Here is a 20,993-nt window from a genome sequence, read left to right on the forward strand (position 1 = left end):
TGTCAAGGTAAATGTTGTCTACGTGTGCAGAGGATACTCACCAGTCTCTGCTGCATTAGAGAGTCTGGTTCGATGGTGACGAGAGTACACCAAACATACAGCAAGGAGCCGCTGGAGCAGGGTAACTGGAATAAACACACAGGCTGTTATAATACAGGATATTCTTTTCAATTATAGCTCGTGCTTTATGAGATTTTAATGTTATTCTGTTTGTTTAAGTTTAACAAGAAGAGATTAATCAAGGACACAGAGGGGAGCTTGTTTGTGTTTGTGGTTAGAATATAAAATTAGACATTAATAATTGAATGTGTTTCACTGACAGAATGTCTCATGCCTCCATCAGTAATACATTATCATATTTTCTACTGAAAAACATTTTTTCTTGGCTTCTTGCTGGAGTTAAAAGTTAAGTCTCCCTTAGAGCCCTGCAACACAATATCATGGTTGAGGCGGTTGACAACTTTAAGTGCAAGATAATGGGCCATTACAGGCAGTTAAATCTCTGCAAGATTTAAAGGCTGAGAATTTGCCCACCGAAGGCTGAGCGCTCTCCATGTGTCACTGGTGTTTGTCGTCATTTACTCCTCACTCCTCATTAAAGCTGGAGATGCCAAGGCACATTACAAGTGGTCTAGTTTATGACAGATGAGGGACTTCATTTACTGGTGGGGACAGCACAGCTGAGCACAGAGACAGAGCGAACATTGAGTTTTATTACAGAAGGCTTTTCAAAACAACTTTGATGAGAAGAGGGAGTGATACTCTGGAAACTCTATAGGTCCACCAAAAACACACACTGCTCAGATAAGGTCAGGATGAACGAAAGAAGTCCAGAACAAAAGAAAAAAAATGTTTGTAATAAGAAGGGAGGAGGACGTGGGATATGAAAAAGAGGAGTAACTAGGGATGATTTTGTAATTCAGATATCAGGAGACAAATGAGAAAAAATAGGCGTTGGAACAGGTTGACAAACTGTTTGCCAGAGGATAAAGGATAAATAAAGGAAAGGAGTAAACTACAAGACAGTGAGTGGGTGAGAGTAAAAGAAAGGGAGGGGACACTACTGGGGGAGAAAATATCAAGAGAAAGACAGAGACCCAGAGATCTAAAGACCAAAGCAGCCACCTCACTCTGAGCCAACCCTCCACATGAATGATAAAGCCTTGAGTTAAATAAGAGATACAGCACCTGGATGGAACAGAGCCAGAGATGTTCAGACCCTCACAGAGAAGCTGGACAGCTTTAACAACACATACAAAATACAATACAGTCACACAGAAAAGCAAGACCAGCAGGGACGGAGGGAAGGGAAGGATAATCTGGCGCTAATCCAGTGATGTGAAAGTGGCTTCAAAGTCTCCCTGTGTGCCCACATATCAGCTTGTGTTTCCTGTCTATGGTTGGGTTTGTTTTGAGAGAGCATAAACTGTATTTTCTACCTCTCAACGTGGTTTGGATGTGGTGTTTGAGGGCCTATCTGAGGGGGAAGATCTCAATCTGTTCTCTCACTGTGAGTAGCCGGTGAAGCTCTACCACCGTGGCCACCCAGGAGACAAGGATCTGGCCACAGTTGGTGGTCCAGTCACCAGCTCAGGACATGTGTGTGCTGATGGAGATAGTTATTCGATTTGTGTGCATGTCTGTGTTTGTCTGTCGAGCTCTTTCTTAATCTTGAGCATCTTTTTCATGCATGATTGAGGTACACTGATTCATACCGCCTCCTCAGTCAAGTCCAAGTCTGTATACCTGCACAACAGAGCGGCTGCTGTCCTTGTCCCTCCTCTCAAGCTCAACATCCTGGGACCAGTCCTCGTCTCCTTGAGCTCTCACACACAGCTCGGTCATTTCAGCATCCTCCAGGACGTAAGACTGCAACTTGGCCCCCGCTCCAGGCAGTCACAATGTTCCCGAACCACCGTCTGACCGTCTGTCCCCACGTAGTGCTGCACCACCCGCAGCTCAAATGTCCTGAGTCAGGTAGCTGCACATCACCTGGCGCCCACAGATGATCACCTGAAGAGAAGAAGGTGAAAAGCTTGATTGGCCACAGAACATATAGTTCTTATGATGTTTCAAGGAAGACTCTTTTATATGTTTTTCATAACATAAGAGAAAGACAGGTTATTCTCAAGACTGGGAATTCAACAAGCAGTAAATCTAAGTACGGTGTTTTATTGCTGTATGCCTTTAGGAACAATCCAGGGTTTATGTTGCAGAAGAATCTAGTTTGTCTCAATATTCTTTTAGGAATGCACATGCAAAGAAAGCATGTGCATGGCAATTGCAAGAGGGAGATTTATTTAAGGGGAGATTTTGAAACGGCAGCCAGCAGACAATATTAACAATAATAAAAAACGCTTGTAATAAAAAGACAATGTGGTAGCTACAAAAGAGGGAGAGTGCGTGGCATTTTAAAGATGACCCCCCCCGAACCAAACACCAAAAAATAAGAAGAATGAAATGTGGCACGCCCACGCAAGCAGAAGCCCCTTTCTCTGAAGTGGCAGCCGCTGTCCCTCTCCGAGGCTTTGTGTTGTGAATTGGATGTGACTAACACTCGTACCCTATCATCGAAACCAATGGGAACAAGATGTAAGCGAAACCCGGGACAGACAGAGGAAGGAATGTGAGAGGCTGAGTCTTGTTTGGTCTGGAGGAAAGAAGGAGACATGTGCACACTTGACACTGTTTACAAAACAAAGTGTCACCACTATAATCTGCTGGCATCCCAGAATTTCAGGAACAACTTTGTCTTGCATTTGTGGAAAAAATCCAAACATGATCCACCAACAGTCGTGTGTAAAAGGGAAAACATGGCGGGTTTAGGAATTGGTTTGTGAAGGTGCTGATTTCTTTGTGGACAGACGGTGCACTGTGGGACATAGAGGGCTTTAAGTTCACAAGCTTCTCTGTATGTGCAATAAAACAGCTTTAAAATGATGTCTATATCAAAAACAATACAGTCGATGTTGGCTGAGCAACAACTCATAGCATCAAAAGCCTATGTACCCCCCCTCCATGTAGTGACCTTCTCTCACAGAGAGAGAAGCGCATTGGGTTTTGTTTAAGGTCTTTTAGTGAAACCACGTTGTTAAAGCAGCATTTGTAATTATTTTCATAATCATGTTCACAATAACATGCAAAGCTTCATGTTGCTTAAAATGATGCCATGATGACACCATTAAAAAGACCCTGATATTGACATCTTTTATACTATTAGAGGTAATTTGCTTGTCCTTTGTTTATTTATCTTGTTTATCTTTTTTCTGTTTGTTTGATCTCTTTTTATGTATATTTTTATTGACTCCTGTGTCTGCCAATAAAGATGATGAAGATGATGATGAAAAAAATGAATCAATAATAAAAGGCAAAATGATGTTGTCCACACATGTCTTTCCGTGAATACTTTCTATGGCCTGGATTTTTTTTCTTCAATTTCTACTTTTAATTTGGAGTAACTGGTTTACCTTTAATTATTTTTCAAATAATGGATTATATTTTCTTTATGTATTAATGTATTTTTTAATGTATTTTTAATTCCGAATAACTGGTATATATTTTAATAATTGTTTTTACAATATATTTTATTTATTTCATTTATTGCTAGATTTTTTTTTTTTATTTACTTATTTTAAGCAAGTATTGATTATTATTACTATTATTTTTTTACGTTTCACTGATTTTTATTTATTTCAAGCATTGTTTTATCATCTTTCATCATTATTCTTGAACTATTTATTGATCAGAGTAACTCTTCTGTCTGTTTGTTGTCTGTGAGGCACTTTGAGCTGCGGTGCCTGTATGCATGGAAGGTTCTACTCAAATAAAGCTGAATTGGGTTTTCATTGAATGAAGCCCTGACAGGAAAAACATGACAACAATAAAACACCAGAATAAGAAAGTAAGTCAGTCAAACATGGACTCTACCTGTTTCTGGACACCGGTGAGTTGCACCACCTTAATGATGAGCGGGCAGTGCGTCCCTTGTACTGAATGGTCCTCAACATAGTCCCTATGTTGTCCACGCTGAAGGCCTCTGACCATCGCCATTTCCCCCATCCCTCGATACAGATGTGCAGCAGCTGCAGGAACGGGCCGAGCAGGACAAACACACAGATGAGGGAAATAGAAGACACACATCAGGGTTAGTCTTCTTGCCCTTTATTTATGCAGAGGAAAAGACCGGTAAACAACAAGATCTTTGTTTAGAGAGTTTTGGGTGAGGGGGCAAGGAAGACAACAAAGTTCCTTTTACTGGTCTTGAAGAGGTCTGCTGCTGTTAGAAGTAGAAATTGAAGGTCGCACACAATAAACCGGCTGGTGGAAAACAGCTGATGTGAGGCTCATTATGTTGCATGTTTGTGAGTGCTATGTGTGTAGTTTAGTGGTCTGATGTCGAGGACTCCGTTCCCCACAGGTCTAAATAAAAGGAAGATAGTTTTCAGCTTCGTATCTATCGCTTCAATGTTGACCACATCCATGATAACACACACACACAAACACAGACATGCTAACATTTTACAACTGTGACAATTTTCTGACCTTTTTTCTACACAGTTTCTTACTTGGTGCTTCGATGTCCTGCAGGGCTTAAAAAAAATATGCAACAATATCTGCAGACTGACTTTAGATGTGTGATTTAGACACTTTCTCCATTACGCAACATCTCAGCGTGCAAACAATGGATTCGTTTCGATGAAACGCCTACTCCAACCTTTGCTGCGCGCTGACAGTCCAGTCACAAAACATGTAGTATGGTCCTGATCAATATAAGTCACATACAGAGAAAGATTCTTACGCCTTCTCCCCGAGGCATCACAGCTGACCTTCCACCTGACTAAACTTTGTTCGTGAACTCTGCTGCTAACTCAACTTCAAACTTGCAGAGAGAACATTAAAACAAAATATCAAAGAGAGAGAGAGTCGACACAGAGTTTAGGGGAAGCACAGTTCAGTAATGTCCCGTAGGAGCTGTGACCAGATTGAAACCCTGAACAGGGCTTTTGAGATTTACACGTTGGGGCCGTATATCTTCAATGTGCCAAACGTTTAGCCAATCTTTTTAAAGAAAAACAAATTACTTCCAAGGTCAAAGAGCATGAGGGGACCCTGGTCAAGACCTTCTATGTTTCCCTCCACTGTAGTCCTTTGTCACTGTTGAAGGCGGATTTCTTTACAATAACATCTTAATCAAAGCCTGAAGTCATTCTCCTGAAGATCATCCTGCCTCTCTGTGCACTAGTGCAAATGACATAATTTCTCAATTCTTCTGGCTCACTGACTTGTTCCTCAGAAAAAATTAGTTGGCAGAGTTGCCTAACCGCCAGTGGCGAAGCTTGAAACCAATAACCTTTCCCGAAACAAGACAAATCAGGAGCAGATATGTGAGACATTATGAAACTGCAAGGGGACAATGTCTGCACGGGTCCTCGCTTACAATGAATGAGATGGAAACCTTTAACCTTCATTCATCACATTTTTCTAGTATTCTACTCTTTAAGATCACATGTCTGGCGTAATGGTCAAAATCTCAACCCTCTCTTCGTTGCCTAAGCACAATCTGCAGGGAGAAATTTTGTTATTTCAGCACTTCTCTTTCTCCTTAACCCCGCTTCCCTCCCTCTCTAGCTATGCACTTTATCACGCCTGTGGCTCAACTGACCTTTACAGAAGAAGTCATAATAACGTCTACCCTTAAACTTCAACGGCTCTGACTAAAGCAGCAGAAGGAAAAAAAACAGCAGTGACACAGATGAACTGGACACGTAAGACAACAAGAATGAAAATAAGCGGCTGCTTTGTCTCCTTGTGACTTATCCAAATGTTGTGACACTGAAAGCCCATTCAGGGGTTTTATGCACATGGATTAACTCTGGAAAAAACACTTTCAAACGTTCAACTTTGTGGACAAGTTCACAGATAATATTTAAAAGTCTTTGCTCTGAGCAAAAACGTGGAAGATAAGCGCTTATAACAAAAAACATCAGTCTGAGTAAGACTGTTTTTAATAGGTCCCCATTAAATATTTTCAACTGAGTAACTTCTGAGGCTTAGGAAGAAGCAAAAGGAAATAATAGAGCACACTCAAACAATAAACTTCCTTCAGCTGCTCAACCACACAAAAAAACAGGAATACAGGAATTAAACTGCACTTATTTATGATAAACTTGAAAGATCTCCTCTGCAAAGAAGATCTATTCTGGTCTAGTTTGGTATATTACTGAGTGCCCCCTTTCTTTGCAGAAGAGATCTTTCATCTAAAAGATTTGAAAAAGTTCAATTTACTTCAAAGGGCATATCATAATTATAATAAAAAAAAATATAAATATATATATATAAAAAAAAGAATAATAATAATAATGATAATAAAAATGAAATACAGTTATAGTAATATATAATAATAATAATAATAATACTAAATAATATAATAATAATAATAATAATAAATAATAAAATATAATAAAAATATAAAAATAAATACAATCAAATAGTGTGATCATTATAACAATAATTACAATAATAATAACAATTATTTTTATTCTAACAAATAAAATAGAATAATAATTAAAATAACAATAATACTAATAATAATTAAAACAAAATAAAGAATAATTAAAATAAAATATAAATAAATAAATAAATAATAATTATTATTATTATAAAAGCAATAATAATAATTAAAATACTACTACTGCTAATAATAATACTTATATTTACATAGCGCTTTTCAAAATTCTCAAAGACACTTCCAAATCAAAAAAGCACATGTTTTCTCATTATCTGCAACACTGTGGAAGGCTCTTTGCTGAAATGCCTCCCTTGCTTGTCTGTACACTACTCTGCCCAGCTTAAAATACGTTAAATGATATTTCATGTGCTGAATTTTTACTTGCTTGTTTCTTAGTAAGGAGCAACCTTCTTTTGGAGCACAAATACTTTTTTTCTGCAGCCTGTATAAAGAAGGATCAATTTACGAATCGTGTCAGTGATCTGATGAGCATGTTACTGTCTTTAATGTGTCATTATGTACATGATATAATATTGGATAGTTAAAACATGACAGGGTGAAATGTGATCACGGTAACCTTTTAACTCTGCTTTTGATTGCATGAAGGCAAGAGAAGAAACTTGAATCATATCCTCTTTCTAATTTGAAGATCTCAAAATGATGAAATACCCTCAGCCTCACATGAGAGCAGAGCCCAACACTGCCAGCATGCTGAGTGACAAAGAAATCTGGACGGAAACAAATGGAAAATATCTGCTAAATAATGAAGTGAATTTATGTCCTCAGAGTAAAAAAAAATAACTTGTACTATAATTATCAATAACACTTACATCAAGTCTGAAACGCTTCATTACCTTACTTTTCTGGAATCCTGAAAAACATGAGCTCAGAAACTCAGAGGCATGTGGAGATTTATTAATCTTATTTTGAAATATTCTTCAAAACACTTACTAAGTTAACAATCTTTGGTCTGTCGTATTATTAACATATTCCAAGTGTCAATGAGTGTGAGAGAATCAGCAGGAAGTGGTTTTAGCTGCAGATTACTTGCTCAAACTTCTGCACCGAAGTGATTTGCATGTTAACTGTAGTAATGATCGATTGGATGAACTGCACAAAGTATTTATTTTCGGTGACTGACCATATAACGTCTCTTTTGCTAACAGCATCATGCTGTTACTCCAATAACAGCTCCGTCCAGAAGCTTTGACATTTACCCAAATTTGTTCCATGTAACTTGAGCAATGATGTTGTTATATCCCTTTGAGGCTTGAGTCAAGCTAATTTTCCACTCATTATTTTAATCCAATTACAGTTACTTGTCACAGCTCTTAAAGGAATAGACTAAAAGTTAATGATATGCCTTTTATTTGTGTTCTGAAGTTTACGGTTTAAACTAAATCATCATTAAGGGTTAGACGCCCTGCAGTCGTCAAACACTGACTTTACCGCCACAGTCTGATCTTCTTGAATAACTCAGAGCATGCGTCATTGTTGAACGTTAAGCACATAACGCTACTTTGACAGGTTTTTCAAATTAAACACTGCTGAAGCTGTGACTTCCCTAAAAGTAATAAAGAACACCTGTGCCCTAACTCAAACACCAGAGGTTCAGAATGATGACATTCGCATGGATTACGTTTGGAACTTCAAGGTCTTATCACAAGATCAAGTCCACATGAACTTAGTGAAACCCCATCACCCCAGATTTCTCAGTTCCCTTGGAAACAAAATGCAGAACCCAAACACGGGACTGACACATTTGGTGATGGTATTAACTTCTGAGAGCTACGATCACCTCTCGTCTAAAGTGTAAGTTATATTCAGTGAGTCAATCAACCAACCAACAGACTGGTCCACTGTGTAATCCTCTCCCAAGAGACAATCATTAGCGAGACAATTTCCTAGAGATAATAAAATATAAGGTGTCATTCAGTATGTCATAACCAAAGCAATGACTATCCGCTTCCTGGTGTGAGTCACTGCGTCACTCAGAGGGCAAACAGTGAGGGTCTAGGGTGTGAGGACAAAACAGAGTTAGACTCAAACACGCCAAACGCCCTTCAACCCTTGTCCTCTTGCAGACAGGACAAGTCAGTCCCACCACTGTAACCACTATCCATCTATTGTCTATCAGGAATGTGCTTTGGTGCACATAACACAAATTAAGTGTCTGTTCGCAGTATCACCAGAGTCCCCGGCTGCAGAGACGGGCTGACAAAACCACAGCGGTTGTTGGTCGTCTACCTATTACAACCATTCCTTCATTCCAGCTCACTCAGACAAGAAAAGGGGCATTGAGATTGAGACATGGAAAAGTGGTATGAACAAAACCAGTAGCTTTGCAGAAGAGTTCCCATTACAGGGCTGCAGCTGGTCTTTGATGTTTGATTACCATTCAATCACAACCAAACATCGAAAACAAACCGTCTGAGGGATGAAGCTTTTTGAAAAATGTGAATTCAATGTCATACATCAAAGGTTTAAAAATAATCCCCTGACTGCCAATCTTATTCAGTGTCATCTCGGCATTAATGACAAATGAAGGATGTGGTCCAGAGGTCTGTCTTGTCTGCTGAAATAACTTTGGGACCAGGGAGCCACCTAACAAATAAGAAGCAGCTTTCTACTTAGACAACAAAACAAAAGAATATGCATTACTTTGTCTTCCACTGAGGATGAGTTTGAGAAAGAAGAAAAGCGAGGACAAAGTTGAACTCCAGAGAGAGAAAACAAAACACTAAACGAGTTAAAGAGAGAACAAAAAGACACAACAGCATCTCTGCCAGGACAGTGAGGGCTAACCCATGTAACATGAGGGAATTATGGTGGCTTTAACAGCTGTCTGCAATGCTTCCCTCCTCCTTGGCTCCATTTCTCTGTCAATAGGAGTAAGGCAGTGCAACATCAAAGCCCAGATTTACAAGTCTAAGAAGCGGTTTCTGGAAGAAGGTACAGAGAGAAGGCATTGTGTGGGACATTAAGAGGTTTATGCTTGACTAACACTGTTCCATAGTTCTCCTTCTGGTTTCTAGCAAGGCATTCTAGACATGCAGGGCCTTAAGGGTTCCAGGAGACACAGACGCGGGAAGTATTTGCACCAACTGAACAGAGCTGACAAAAGAAGCTCTGTATGAGAAGAGAGAGGTTTGAAAACCACATGGCAGGGATATGGAGAAGTCAGTGGTCTAAGACCCTTGGAAGGACAGAGACCACGTCTCAGTCTAAGAAAAGAAGAGTTGCCCTGGGCTTCTGTAGAAAGACAAAGTGTGATTATTGTAGCATTCTGCACACCGCACTGTCTTTCAAACATGGAGTGCATACACAGTTCAGATGGGGAAATACATCATTTTCGGAGGCAGACTTGTCGCCACCAAAACATTTATCCTTTCTGCTTGTTCAAGGTCACATGACATTGCACTTTATCCTTTAAGTAAAGAAGCATCATCAACAATTTTTGTTTGAACAAACACAAATTAACATCCAAAAGAACCAAAAGTGCTGTCCTCAAGAAGAGAACTCAGTCACTGCTCCGAAACTACCAGCATCTGTGGGCCGACTGCAGTCTAACTCAGACAATGTAACTGCATTTGATGTCTCCAGTGGTTTGACAATGCAATGCATAGTGCAATGTAACACTTCACTACAGAGAGGATTGGTTTACTGCAATGAAACCACAAGCTTTCCTGCTAGAGCACAAATGCAGCGTGGGTTAACCATATACAGCTACCCCTAACCACACAGTGGTTGATTGTGTAATGAATCTGAGGCCCAGGAAAATGTAGAAAACCTTTCACCACATTATGGTCGTACCCAAGAAACGGTTCTCCGTCTTAAAACTCAAGTGCCATTAAGAGGTGGATTATTGTCCTGCACTGCCTCAGCCCAGCTGACACAAATAAACTGACCACAACACACACTTCTTTCTGACTTTCAAACATACTTTGGAAAAATATTATTTCAGAGGAAAAGCTTTACTTGGCTTTAATGTTTGTTCTTCTTTTTGCTTTTATTTATTTTGATTTTTTACAGTGTTTAAAGTATTTTTTAAAGTGTCTTATGGGTTTTATTGTGATTTGTTTATTGCATTTTATTATTTTTTTCAGTATGTTATGTTCTGTGTTTTAACTCATTTAACCTCACAGTGCAGCACTTTGCTACATTTCATTGTTTTTTTTTAAATGTGCCATATAAATAAAGTGGCTTGAATGGATAAGAGATATATTTTAATGATGAGTGCAGGAGTTATGGTCACTGTCACCAGTCAAGATTTGGTGTTTCGTTCCATGCTACTTTTTGCACGTTTTGATGATTCAAATGGTATTAATGGTATGTTTAAATGCGTGTGATGATAAGCTGTTTCCGCTTACATGTTTTCATAATGTACGGTATTTGGATCCGAGGGTGCCATGTGACCGAACAGCGACCTCTGTGGTAGAAAAATTAGGCCAATGTGAAAGTGAAAAAGTTCCTTAAGTGTCCTCTTGAGAATGGCTGCATAAAAAAGGCAATTTTTACAGCAAAGTGCACAAATCAAAACATAAAGTATAATACAAAGGCTAGTAGTTATACATACTGTAAGTTTGCATAATTAAAGGCACAGCTGAGTGGTGGGCGTGTTTCAGCTGTAAACAAGGAAACTAAAACCCTAACTTACCTACACTTCTTTGCCTGTTCCTTGGTTGACATTAAATTAGGCTGAGTTTCAATATGGCGACGGCCATTATTGGGCTTCAAAACACCTTAACAGAAACCATTGGAGTCAATGTCATCACAGTCAAACACAAGTTGTTAAGACATTTATGGATTGGAATCTCAAAAGAATAAACTTTATTGTGACAATGTGGCCAGGGGATAATGAAACAGCAACGCTTAACTCATATAGGAAAGCAAGAGTTCTGACGCCCATACAAGGTAGCATCCTGTGGTTTCAGACGACAAGATTTTCATTCAATAAAAGGATCTGATGTGAAGAATGAACATATTATGTTATGTGTAAAATGTACAAATTCATATAGATAAATAGATATATTAATTAGATTGGTAATATTAATAGCACATTTTCTAAATATACCATTAACTGATTTTTTAAACGTTTTAATAATATTATCAACACAGGATTTGACAAATATCTTTGTTTTATGCTTGCTTTTTAGAGTTTGAAAATTTGCTTATAAAAATATCAGAATCAGTAGTTTTGATGCTGTATCGTTTAGAGTTCATATTAGGAAGTTAAAAATATTATAATTGCACAATTATCAATGTTATATTGCTGGTGAAACAAATGTCTCCTTTAAAAGCACAGAATTATTCAAGTTTTTCTGCAAAATGTGAATTTTCATTTTCTTGATATGACATTTAAACACATCATGATTGTTATTTTTCCAACCCGTCCTTGAACACATCCTAATGTAAACATATGTCACTTCATTTAGTTAGCTTACTCGCCTCTATCCTGCCAGTTTTAACACAGATTTCAACATAGGATTACTATTTTGGATTTTTTGCTACAGTGAGACATATTAAGGATATATTGTGGATGCATGTCTAACAGCTCAAATCATTTAAACCTTCATTCTCTACAAGTCCAAAATATTGTGGAGGTCAACAGATGAGGGGTTCTTTTTCTGGCCTTTGGGATTGGAATATTAGAAACACATCAGTAGATGAAAGAATTAAACTGATTGGAAAATAAAATGGTAAACTTACTCATTTTCTAGCTCCTGTATTAGCTGTGGGCATCTATTGTAAACTCCCATAAACTGCAAGCTCACACACGGACACCTCTACCACACCTACTTCCAACAACACGGCCAATCCAACCACAGACTAATAGTCCTGGGCAGCCATCTCCAGAACATTACTCCATCGACATACATGGAACAATACCTAGACACCCACACAAATACACACACCCACAGAGAGAGCAGGCACACTCTTCTGAAGAAGCCTTCTCACAGAATAAATTACAATTTATTCTAATTGTGGATATTCCTTGTAGGCACTTAAAAAGTACTTCTCAAATCTAGGGGACTTTTTACACCCCCTCTCTGCTAACCGCACGAACCACAGGGATTTCCAGCAGCCAGGCTGCATCCTGTACCAAGCAGCCAGATATTTCAACCATCCCAATCACACCACACGCTAGGGCCCTGAAAAACAGCAGGGTGGGGACAGTGAGTGTGTGCATGTGTGTGTGATGCATATATAATCTGTGATTAATTACAGAGATAGTTTGTAGTTGTATGCATGATAATTCTGGTGTTTTTAAGATCTTTCTTTCAATCTAAGTGTATCCATCTCTCCATAGCTCACTAATTTATTATAAATGTGAAGTCAAGTCAGAATAAGAGAAATAGAGTTTTGAAATGTGTGTGTTTATAAACTCCTTCACCTTGGCTGGTAAATACAGGGGTGTGAAGGCATGCTGAGCCAAAAAGAGAGAAAGTAGACGGGGAGGCCGGACTCCAGGCTTTAGGAAACATTTTATCACAGTGTCTATGTGTGAGTCTGAGTGTGCCATGTTGGTATGAATATGATCAAGTGTGAGACCACAGCAGGATCTAAGGACGTGACTGACTCAATTGAGCCTTTAATGCATTTTAAGGTTCTGACAGATGGCAGGAACAGGAGAGAGTCAGGATGGAGGGGAGACTGAGGGAAACAGAGCAGCAGTGAGAGGGAGTATGACCTGAGCTGAGGTTGCTGTTTCATTGCAAAAACACTCTGCTTGAGCTCATCTCAGAGACGTGATAGATATTGGGAGGTATGTCAACATTGTGGAAAGTATACGCTGGTTAGACTACTCAAGATTACACATGTTAAGCACTCTTTTTTTCACATTGGACTACAAAAGCACACAGAGGAGATGGCATGAAAAAATCTTAGCTCAAACAGACGACCAGTTCGTTTAGAAAGTGCTCTCCTGACTCTCTCTGGTGATGTTTAAGGATTAGAAATAGCTGATTAGGATAAAGGATTTAGTGCAATATTATTAGTGTTAACTTCTTTAATATGTTGCATGTGCATCAGTCAAGGGACAGGAGGAAGTAAGCAGACATGTTTTTGTTGGGGTGTCATTCTAGTCATTACATCGGATCTGTGAGTGTCAAGCCCGTAACTTATTCTTTGCCCCTGCTCCCTTTTTGGACGCCCTCCTGTGTTTTTAAGCGGGCCTGTGCAGCATTCCCCTAGACAACTCTTTGCTCCCCTCCTTTTAAATTTCCAAGATTTTCCTGTCCGTTCTCTCACCCTCTTCTTCACGATGATCTCATGTTCAATGAGTTCTCAGGGGAAGCTGGAGACAGAGAGGGGGACAGGTTACTTTACAAGAGCAAATAAGTAGCTCTGGCCCTGTGAGTATGTGTGAGTGTGTATGCTTTGGGACAGGTCAACTGGGAAACACACATCATTCCAGAGCTATGAGGAGAGTGCCGGCCTCTGCTGACAGGCCCCAGGCCTCTCAGAAAAGCAGGGCTGCAGCATGTACTTTAGTGTGGTTTACTGTGTGTTAGTACATTTGGCCTGGTTGGGTGGTAAAGACATGAACCCTGAAAAGAATGAAGGTAGTGAGTGGGTTGTTGGAAGGACAGAGGGGATAAAATTAAGGGAGTGTCTGTTGTGCTTTTGCCACAGAATACTCTACACGCCTCTGAAGACTTTCAAGAGAGTACAAAATGCTGCTGCACATGAAAAGACATATTTTTCTCTGTAAAATTGATACTAGAATTTAAAATCATTCTCAATGTTTGGGCATCATCATCTTAAAAGGCCTTAAATGCACAATCATGTAGCAAATTGTGCTCCTAACTGTGACCTTAAGTGTCTGAGAACATTATGAGTGACAAGGCGCTCAATTATCAGGCTTCAGTTAAGGTCAAGAGCAGACACCCCTTTTTAGTTTGAAGATGAGGCTTAACACTTTCCCCTATAGATAAAGCTTACAGTTATGGCTGATTGATTTGCTGCTATAGGTTCTGACTCTAGGGTAACTTAAATGCCAAGCTCCTGTCTCCTCCCTTCCCCTGCATCTGCATTGGCAAGTTTATATGATCTGTTGTTGTTTTCTTGCTTTCTGGTCTCCATTTATCTCACTCTCTCTTCCTTTCCTCGCTTTTTTATCCTAGTCAGTAGCAGCAGATGAGTGTGGTTCTGTTTGAGGTGTCTGTCTGTTCAAAGAGAGTTCTTCCTCGCCACTGTTGCAGAGAGATTGGTCATTGGTGGATAAAAGCTTGGTCTCTATAAAGAAGACTACAAAGATGCAGTATGGTCCTGCTGCTCATGTGAAGTATAAGATACATTTGAATGGTTGATTGATTGATCTCATGTCAATAGACTGGGCAGAGTGGGGTGTCATTGGCCTGGTGGTCTAAGCGCATGACCCTTATACAGAGGCTATATCCTTGTCGCAGCGGCCGCAGGTTCGACTCCCGGCCTCGGACAACATGTCTTCCCTGCTCTCTACTCCCATGTTTCCTGTCTCTCTTCAGCTATCCTATCAATAAATGCAAAAAATGTCCAAAAACATAACTTGAAAAAAAAAAACACAAGGCAGAGTTACACAAGGGTGTCTCTTAGATTGTGGATGATTAACATAAATAAATAAATAAATAAAACTATGGAGCCTAAAGAGACAAAAGCGGGCAGAAGCACATAATGGACCAAACCAATGTGGAACATGGCTCCAGGGTAATAAAGGCCATAATCCCAAAGATATAAAAACGTGACAGATATAAAAGTGATGCAGCAGCAGCAGCAGCAGCAGCAGCAGCAGCAGCAGCAGCAGCAGCAGCAGCAGCAGCAGCAGGAGAAGCTTAAGTGCTCAGGGAGCATGATAATACACACCACAGGACAGGCCTGTGATTGGCTGATTGACAGAGAGGAAGGACAGCACCAGGGAAAAGTGAGCCACTGTTAGGGGAGAAGAATAAAAAGGTGAGTCCAGAGTTTGGATGCCAGATTCAATCTTCACCTACCTCCATCGTGCTAAAGGAGGTGAGACATCAAGATAATAGAGCAGACAAAACAACATCTCGGGATACTGTACAGCTGTGTTTTCTACTATAACTACAAGGGTGTGCTCTGAAATAGCCCTTGGCCTGTGTCTTGTGGGTCCCTACATTGCATGACATGAAAAGACATGAAATACTTTGTGCTGCGTTAATGCATCCACAGTATAAGTATGGTAATTGCACTGTGGGTCCCAAGCTGAGTAAAAAAGTGTTTACTGATGTAGCTGGAAGGGTTACAGACTCTGGGGATGAGGAGGGGAGGAGAGCAGGTGAAAAATGTTAGAAGACTTTCAATTGAGACTTTGTTTTAACGTCAGACTCTCTTCTAAATTCGCTCCAAGAACAGGAATATCATTGAGAATGGAATTTATATAAAATAGGTAAAGCTCAGTTCTGACCGCTACTCAAGTAGACAGCTACCTTGGCACAAAGATCACTGGGATTAGGTACGTCTTCAAGAATTTCTACCAAGTCCAGTTGCTGTTTCAGATCAAGCTTTGAATGGTTTAGGTGTTCTTTTTTCATTACTTTTCTAATAAATCATCTACTTTTATCTTATTATTATGTTCAATAAAGAAACCAGTCAATCAATCAAAAAAACAAAGTGTGTCCAAAAAAGTTCATCTGGTATGACACCATAATATAGTAAGACAGTTCTTGTTACTAGACCATTGTGTTTTCTTTTTACCTTGACATTTACCTCAGAAGAGTCACGGGATGTTGCTGTGACATGTCTGTCAGCTGATTGCAGTTTGGTCGTCCTACTGAAGTGGCAGGACGTCCACGCCTGCCTGTTGTCCGACAGTCTTACATCGGACTTCCACCAGATCTCCGTGCTCTCTTGTCCTTCAACGACTACCGGTTGCATTTTCATGCACAGAGCACTTGGTCAAATGGCTCCAGCTGTCCAGTGGTCCTGCTCTGTGCTACGTTCTGAAAAAGTAGCTGGTGGGTGTTGACCCTGATGGATCTGGTGTAAGCCCTGCCACTTCAGGTAGGACTGTGACATGTCTGTCAGTTGATCGCGGTTTGGTCATCCTACCTGAAGTGGCAGGACGACCACGATCTGGTGGGAGTACTATGTAAGACTATTGGACAACAGGGGGGCATGGTCGTCCTGCCACACCTCTACAAATCAGCTGACAGACAAGTCACAACAACACGTGACTCTTCTGAGGAAGACTACAGGATGGTTGTAGTCGAAACATGTCAAGATAAAAAGAAAAACACTGGTCTAGTAACAAGAACTGTCTTACTATAATCAAAGTGTGTGAAAGGGCATATATAGCAGAAGTATACAATCGTGTAAGACAATAAAAAAGGTAATTAAGTGTTGTCCATCTAATGATCTTGCAGGCAACGTAAACTGTAGTTTCACTCGGGTGTTTTAAGGTAAAGTTAAGAGAAAAGAGAAATGATGTAATCTCTACAAATAGACTCTGCATGTATATGTGACATGATTATTGGTGTCAAAACTGCTCTGGTTTGCATTTCTAGTCTGAGTGCCACTAAGTGTTTCTGGGCATTGATTGTACGCAGGAAAACAGACCCTGTGGAGAGCGGAAGAGGAAGAGGAAGAATGTATCGTAATAACGGATTCCTGAAGCCCCTGTGGCTATCATCTGACAGCAATTAAGCTTTTATTTATCCCTATAAACAGACATCTTTATGCAAAGTGCAGGTAACAATCCCTTTCTGAGATGTCGTACCTCAACCCCAAATCCATTCTTGCTCACACAGCAAACAAGACCCAAAAGTATGTCATTTCTACTAGAAGACATATCAGCATCAGAGGATGACTGATGGGTTGCTAGGTTGAGAATGATGCAAAGGATTTCCATCTCAATAATGACATGAACCGAGAGAAAATGAAATTATGAAAGAGGCATAGAAGTGATGAAGGATGTGCAGAGGAGATTTGGTGCAAGGAATGAGAGATACAGTTTTGGTATCAATGAAGCATAAATATAAAATAAAAGCATTAAAAGGCAGCCTTGAGTACTCAGAGATTTACTGCAGGATTGAACAATAAGTGACAAGTAGATAAGAGAACAGGGTTCAGGTGAAGGGTCCTCGAGTTGATGTGAAAAACAGGCAAACAGATAGAGAAGGTTGCCAGGGAAAAGCGAAGAGGTCTGGAGAATGGTGGCTCATGATGACCAGAGTTGTTTTAGACAATCCAAAGTATCATGGGACTAAAGCAAAACAGCAAAACCACTTACACTCAGTCTGAAAACTGATTTTGTAAGAGCTGCAAAAACACAGTTGCAGGACCGTGCAACCATTAAAGAAATACAAGCCTTTCTCTTATCAGTGGGACTATTTTTATAACCCTAACAAGTAATTAAGGGTGTGCTCTACAATTTGCTAAGGCGGACCCATTGGCAGGCATTTTATCATCAAGCTCAATAAGTTAGCTGAATGTTTTTGGCAAAGTTGCTCTATTTCTTATTTATCTAGTTTCAAAAATTATGTTCATCTTGAGAACACATATTTCATATACCACAAACACATGATAGAATAACACATGACAGAACCTCCTCGGAATCGCATTCTTCAGATATGATGTCATCTGGCCCTCTCGGACAATCTGTCTTCCAAAACCTCCCTGAAAATACAGAGGTCATATTGACTCATGCTAAAATGAGATGTGGTATTTGCTGTACTAAAATGCCAGATCGCCATCCTCCAAGTGTGTGTTTAGTTTGCGTGCATGAGTTTGAGGTGTGTCCTGACGAGTGTGGGATAAGAGTACAGGTTAACCATGATCGATGATTAATACAACTTGACTCACTGACTTACTGCGAGCAATTATGGCCATGTCTTTTCTCAAGTTTGACTTTCTCACACTCGCCTTGGATAACACAGGGGTCCTGAAACATGTGTGAAAAAACCCCACACACATATGCCACGGATTGCCAGCCCACCCTCCGCTCAACCTCAAAACCACAATGGGTTAAATATAATCAATCTTCTTTAACAAAGCTGTCAGGACACTGTCTGAGAGCGCTGACAGAAACACACAGATAGTGGCTACACACTGATGACAGTGTTTCCAGTGTGTTTGTGTGCATACTTCTGAGAGCCTGTTTTTATACTCAAATCAGTTAATAAGAATTTAACATGTAAGCTGTTGTTTATGCTGTAGTACTGTATGTGAGTGTACAGTTGTATATGCATCCAGGTGGACTTTTATATGGTTCAGAATTTGTTTGTGAGTGTGCACGTATATAAAGGTGCATTATGTATCCCGTGTGTGTGTATGAATGCATTCCTGTGTGACAGTGTTTGTGAACATGGGCAAATATATGTGAGTGTATCCTCTTAAAACTCAAACCATAACTGTCTGTGGACTTCCGGATGTCTCCCGTGGGTTATGTACTGTTTATATTTATGTGCAATACCTGAGAGGACTTGTGTGATCTCCAGCTGTACTGGTGACTGTGGAGGCTGGCCAGCAGCACGTTCTCATCCGTATCCACCTGGCCAAAGCGCAGCGTCTCGTTGGTGTCGTTACAGATTACAAAATGGCTGTAAATAAGCTCCTCTCTTGGTTTCCATTCTGAGAGGAAAGAAGGGGATGAGGGGATGTGGAATAGACAAACAGAGACAGAAGAGCAGTATTAACAAAGTGTCAACAAGTATATAATGGTCTATTTCAATCTCAAGCTGTAGGCTGAAAATAGAAAAAGAGGAGTGATCTATGTGGGAGCATCACAACCGTAACTAGACTTTGAGGTCAAATCTAGCCACTGCCCTACATAAAACTCCAGGAGGCCTGTCTGCTCTACAAAATCAAGCAAAACAAACCTAGCAAAACTGATTTACATCCTTCTTCGACCTATGTAGGTTGCATACACACTACCAGTCACCAGTTTGGACACACCTTCTCATTCAATGGTTTTTGTTTATTTTATTATTTTCAACATTGTAGTTTAATACTGAAGACATCAAAACAATGAAATAATCTGGTTTTGCCATAATCTGGATTACAACAGTTGTCAAATAGGGCTATCCAGGAGACCACTTCATGAAGTAGACTGAGAGAATACCAAGAGTGTGCAAAGCTGTCATGAAGGAAAAAGGGGGCTACTTTACAGAATCTAAAATATAAAACACATTCTGCTTTGTTTAACACTTTTTGTTAATTGAATAATTCCATATATGTTCTTTCATAGTTTTGATGTCTTCAGCATTAATCTACATGGTTTCAAATAATTAAAATAAATACAAACCCCCTGAAATTAGAAGGTGTTTTCAAACCTTTAACGGTAGTGTAAGTGACAAAGTCTTGTGTGTCTTGACAGCTCTTTTTCTTAACTTTTAGCATGAACAGGACCTTAAAAGAGACATGTCGTAGACGTCCTGCTGCTGTGGACGTTCCAGACTCAAGCTGCTATAAGTATTACTATCTGTCTCATCACTATCATCTCTCTCTCTCTCTTCATCTCCCTCTATCCCTCCTCTGACACGGTCTCAGCAGATGTGTGTCTAACATGAGTCTGGTCCTGCTGGAGGTTTCTGCCTGTTAAAGGAAGTTTGTCCTTGCCACTGTAACTTGCTAAATGCTGCAAAGTGCTCTGCTCATGATGAAATCAGACTGAGTCCTGTCTGTAAGATGGGAATGGATCTTATCCTGTCTTGATGTTGGGTCTTTGTTAATAATAGAACATAGAGTACGGTCTAGAAGTGAGAGTGATCAATAGATTGTGGTTTGTTGTGAGAGCAAAACTGTCCATGGGCCCACTTTAAGCAATATATAATTGAGAAAGCATCAAAAAATAAGTCATGCGATTCTGTCCACTCTTAAGTCACATTGCATGTAAGAGCTAAGAGCAAAAACCACACTGGCTGCTGTTTGAAACACTTGTTCAACCAGAAAAGGGAAGTGTGTAAAGTCAAGCACACAATTCTAAAACGGTGCAATGTGTGCATGTCAACTAGATATCAAGTGCATGGTTGTAAGTTAAATTGAGCTCCTTCCAAACACTCTTCGGCCCTTATGGGATCCCTCCTGCACACCCCTCCCTGACTCATGACGCACTTGACTGCTGTCCTGACGGCTTCCCAATAACTGCTCAGCTATCCCAACAATGAGAGACCCCAGCCTGCTGTGTGCTTTTAAATGGCGGGAGGTTGACGGGTGACGGTTATAAGAGGCTTGCAGTAAAAGCTCACAGATTGAGTGCCAAGCACGTTTGAGGTCCTAGGGTTGTTGATGCTGTTGAAAATGGATGGGAAAGTTTACACCATTTAAAAAAAAACACTTGATGAGAGATGTGTGAGAGAGGTAGAGAGAGCAAAGTCAAACTGAGACAGCTGGAATGGTGGCTTCAAATCCACTTCCAGTTTTATAGTGGAACAGTATCTGCTCGCCCTTTCGAATCTGACACTCCGGTTTACAAACTTCCTGCTGCCATCTTAAGATGCCATCGCTTAACACACTCTTTGATGGTATTGTCTTTCTGCTCCAG

General features: G+C 40.0%; 1 protein-coding gene across 1 annotated transcript in view; it reads right to left on the bottom strand.

Moving 5' to 3' along the window:
- Positions 1-20,993, bottom strand: part of LOC117822768 (vacuolar protein sorting-associated protein 13B-like) — a 288,297-nt gene that overhangs the window by 25,028 nt on the left and 242,276 nt on the right. Inside the window, 7 exon segments of the mRNA XM_034697674.1 lie at positions 42-125; positions 1,747-1,886; positions 1,889-1,961; positions 1,963-2,013; positions 3,928-3,971; positions 3,974-4,082; positions 18,924-19,081. Of these exon segments, the coding sequence (XP_034553565.1) occupies positions 42-125; positions 1,747-1,886; positions 1,889-1,961; positions 1,963-2,013; positions 3,928-3,971; positions 3,974-4,082; positions 18,924-19,081 (659 nt within the window).

This window comes from Notolabrus celidotus, chromosome 12 (genome assembly GCF_009762535.1).
Source record: "Notolabrus celidotus isolate fNotCel1 chromosome 12, fNotCel1.pri, whole genome shotgun sequence".
In the NCBI taxonomy this organism is placed as follows: Eukaryota; Metazoa; Chordata; class Actinopteri; order Labriformes; family Labridae; genus Notolabrus; species Notolabrus celidotus.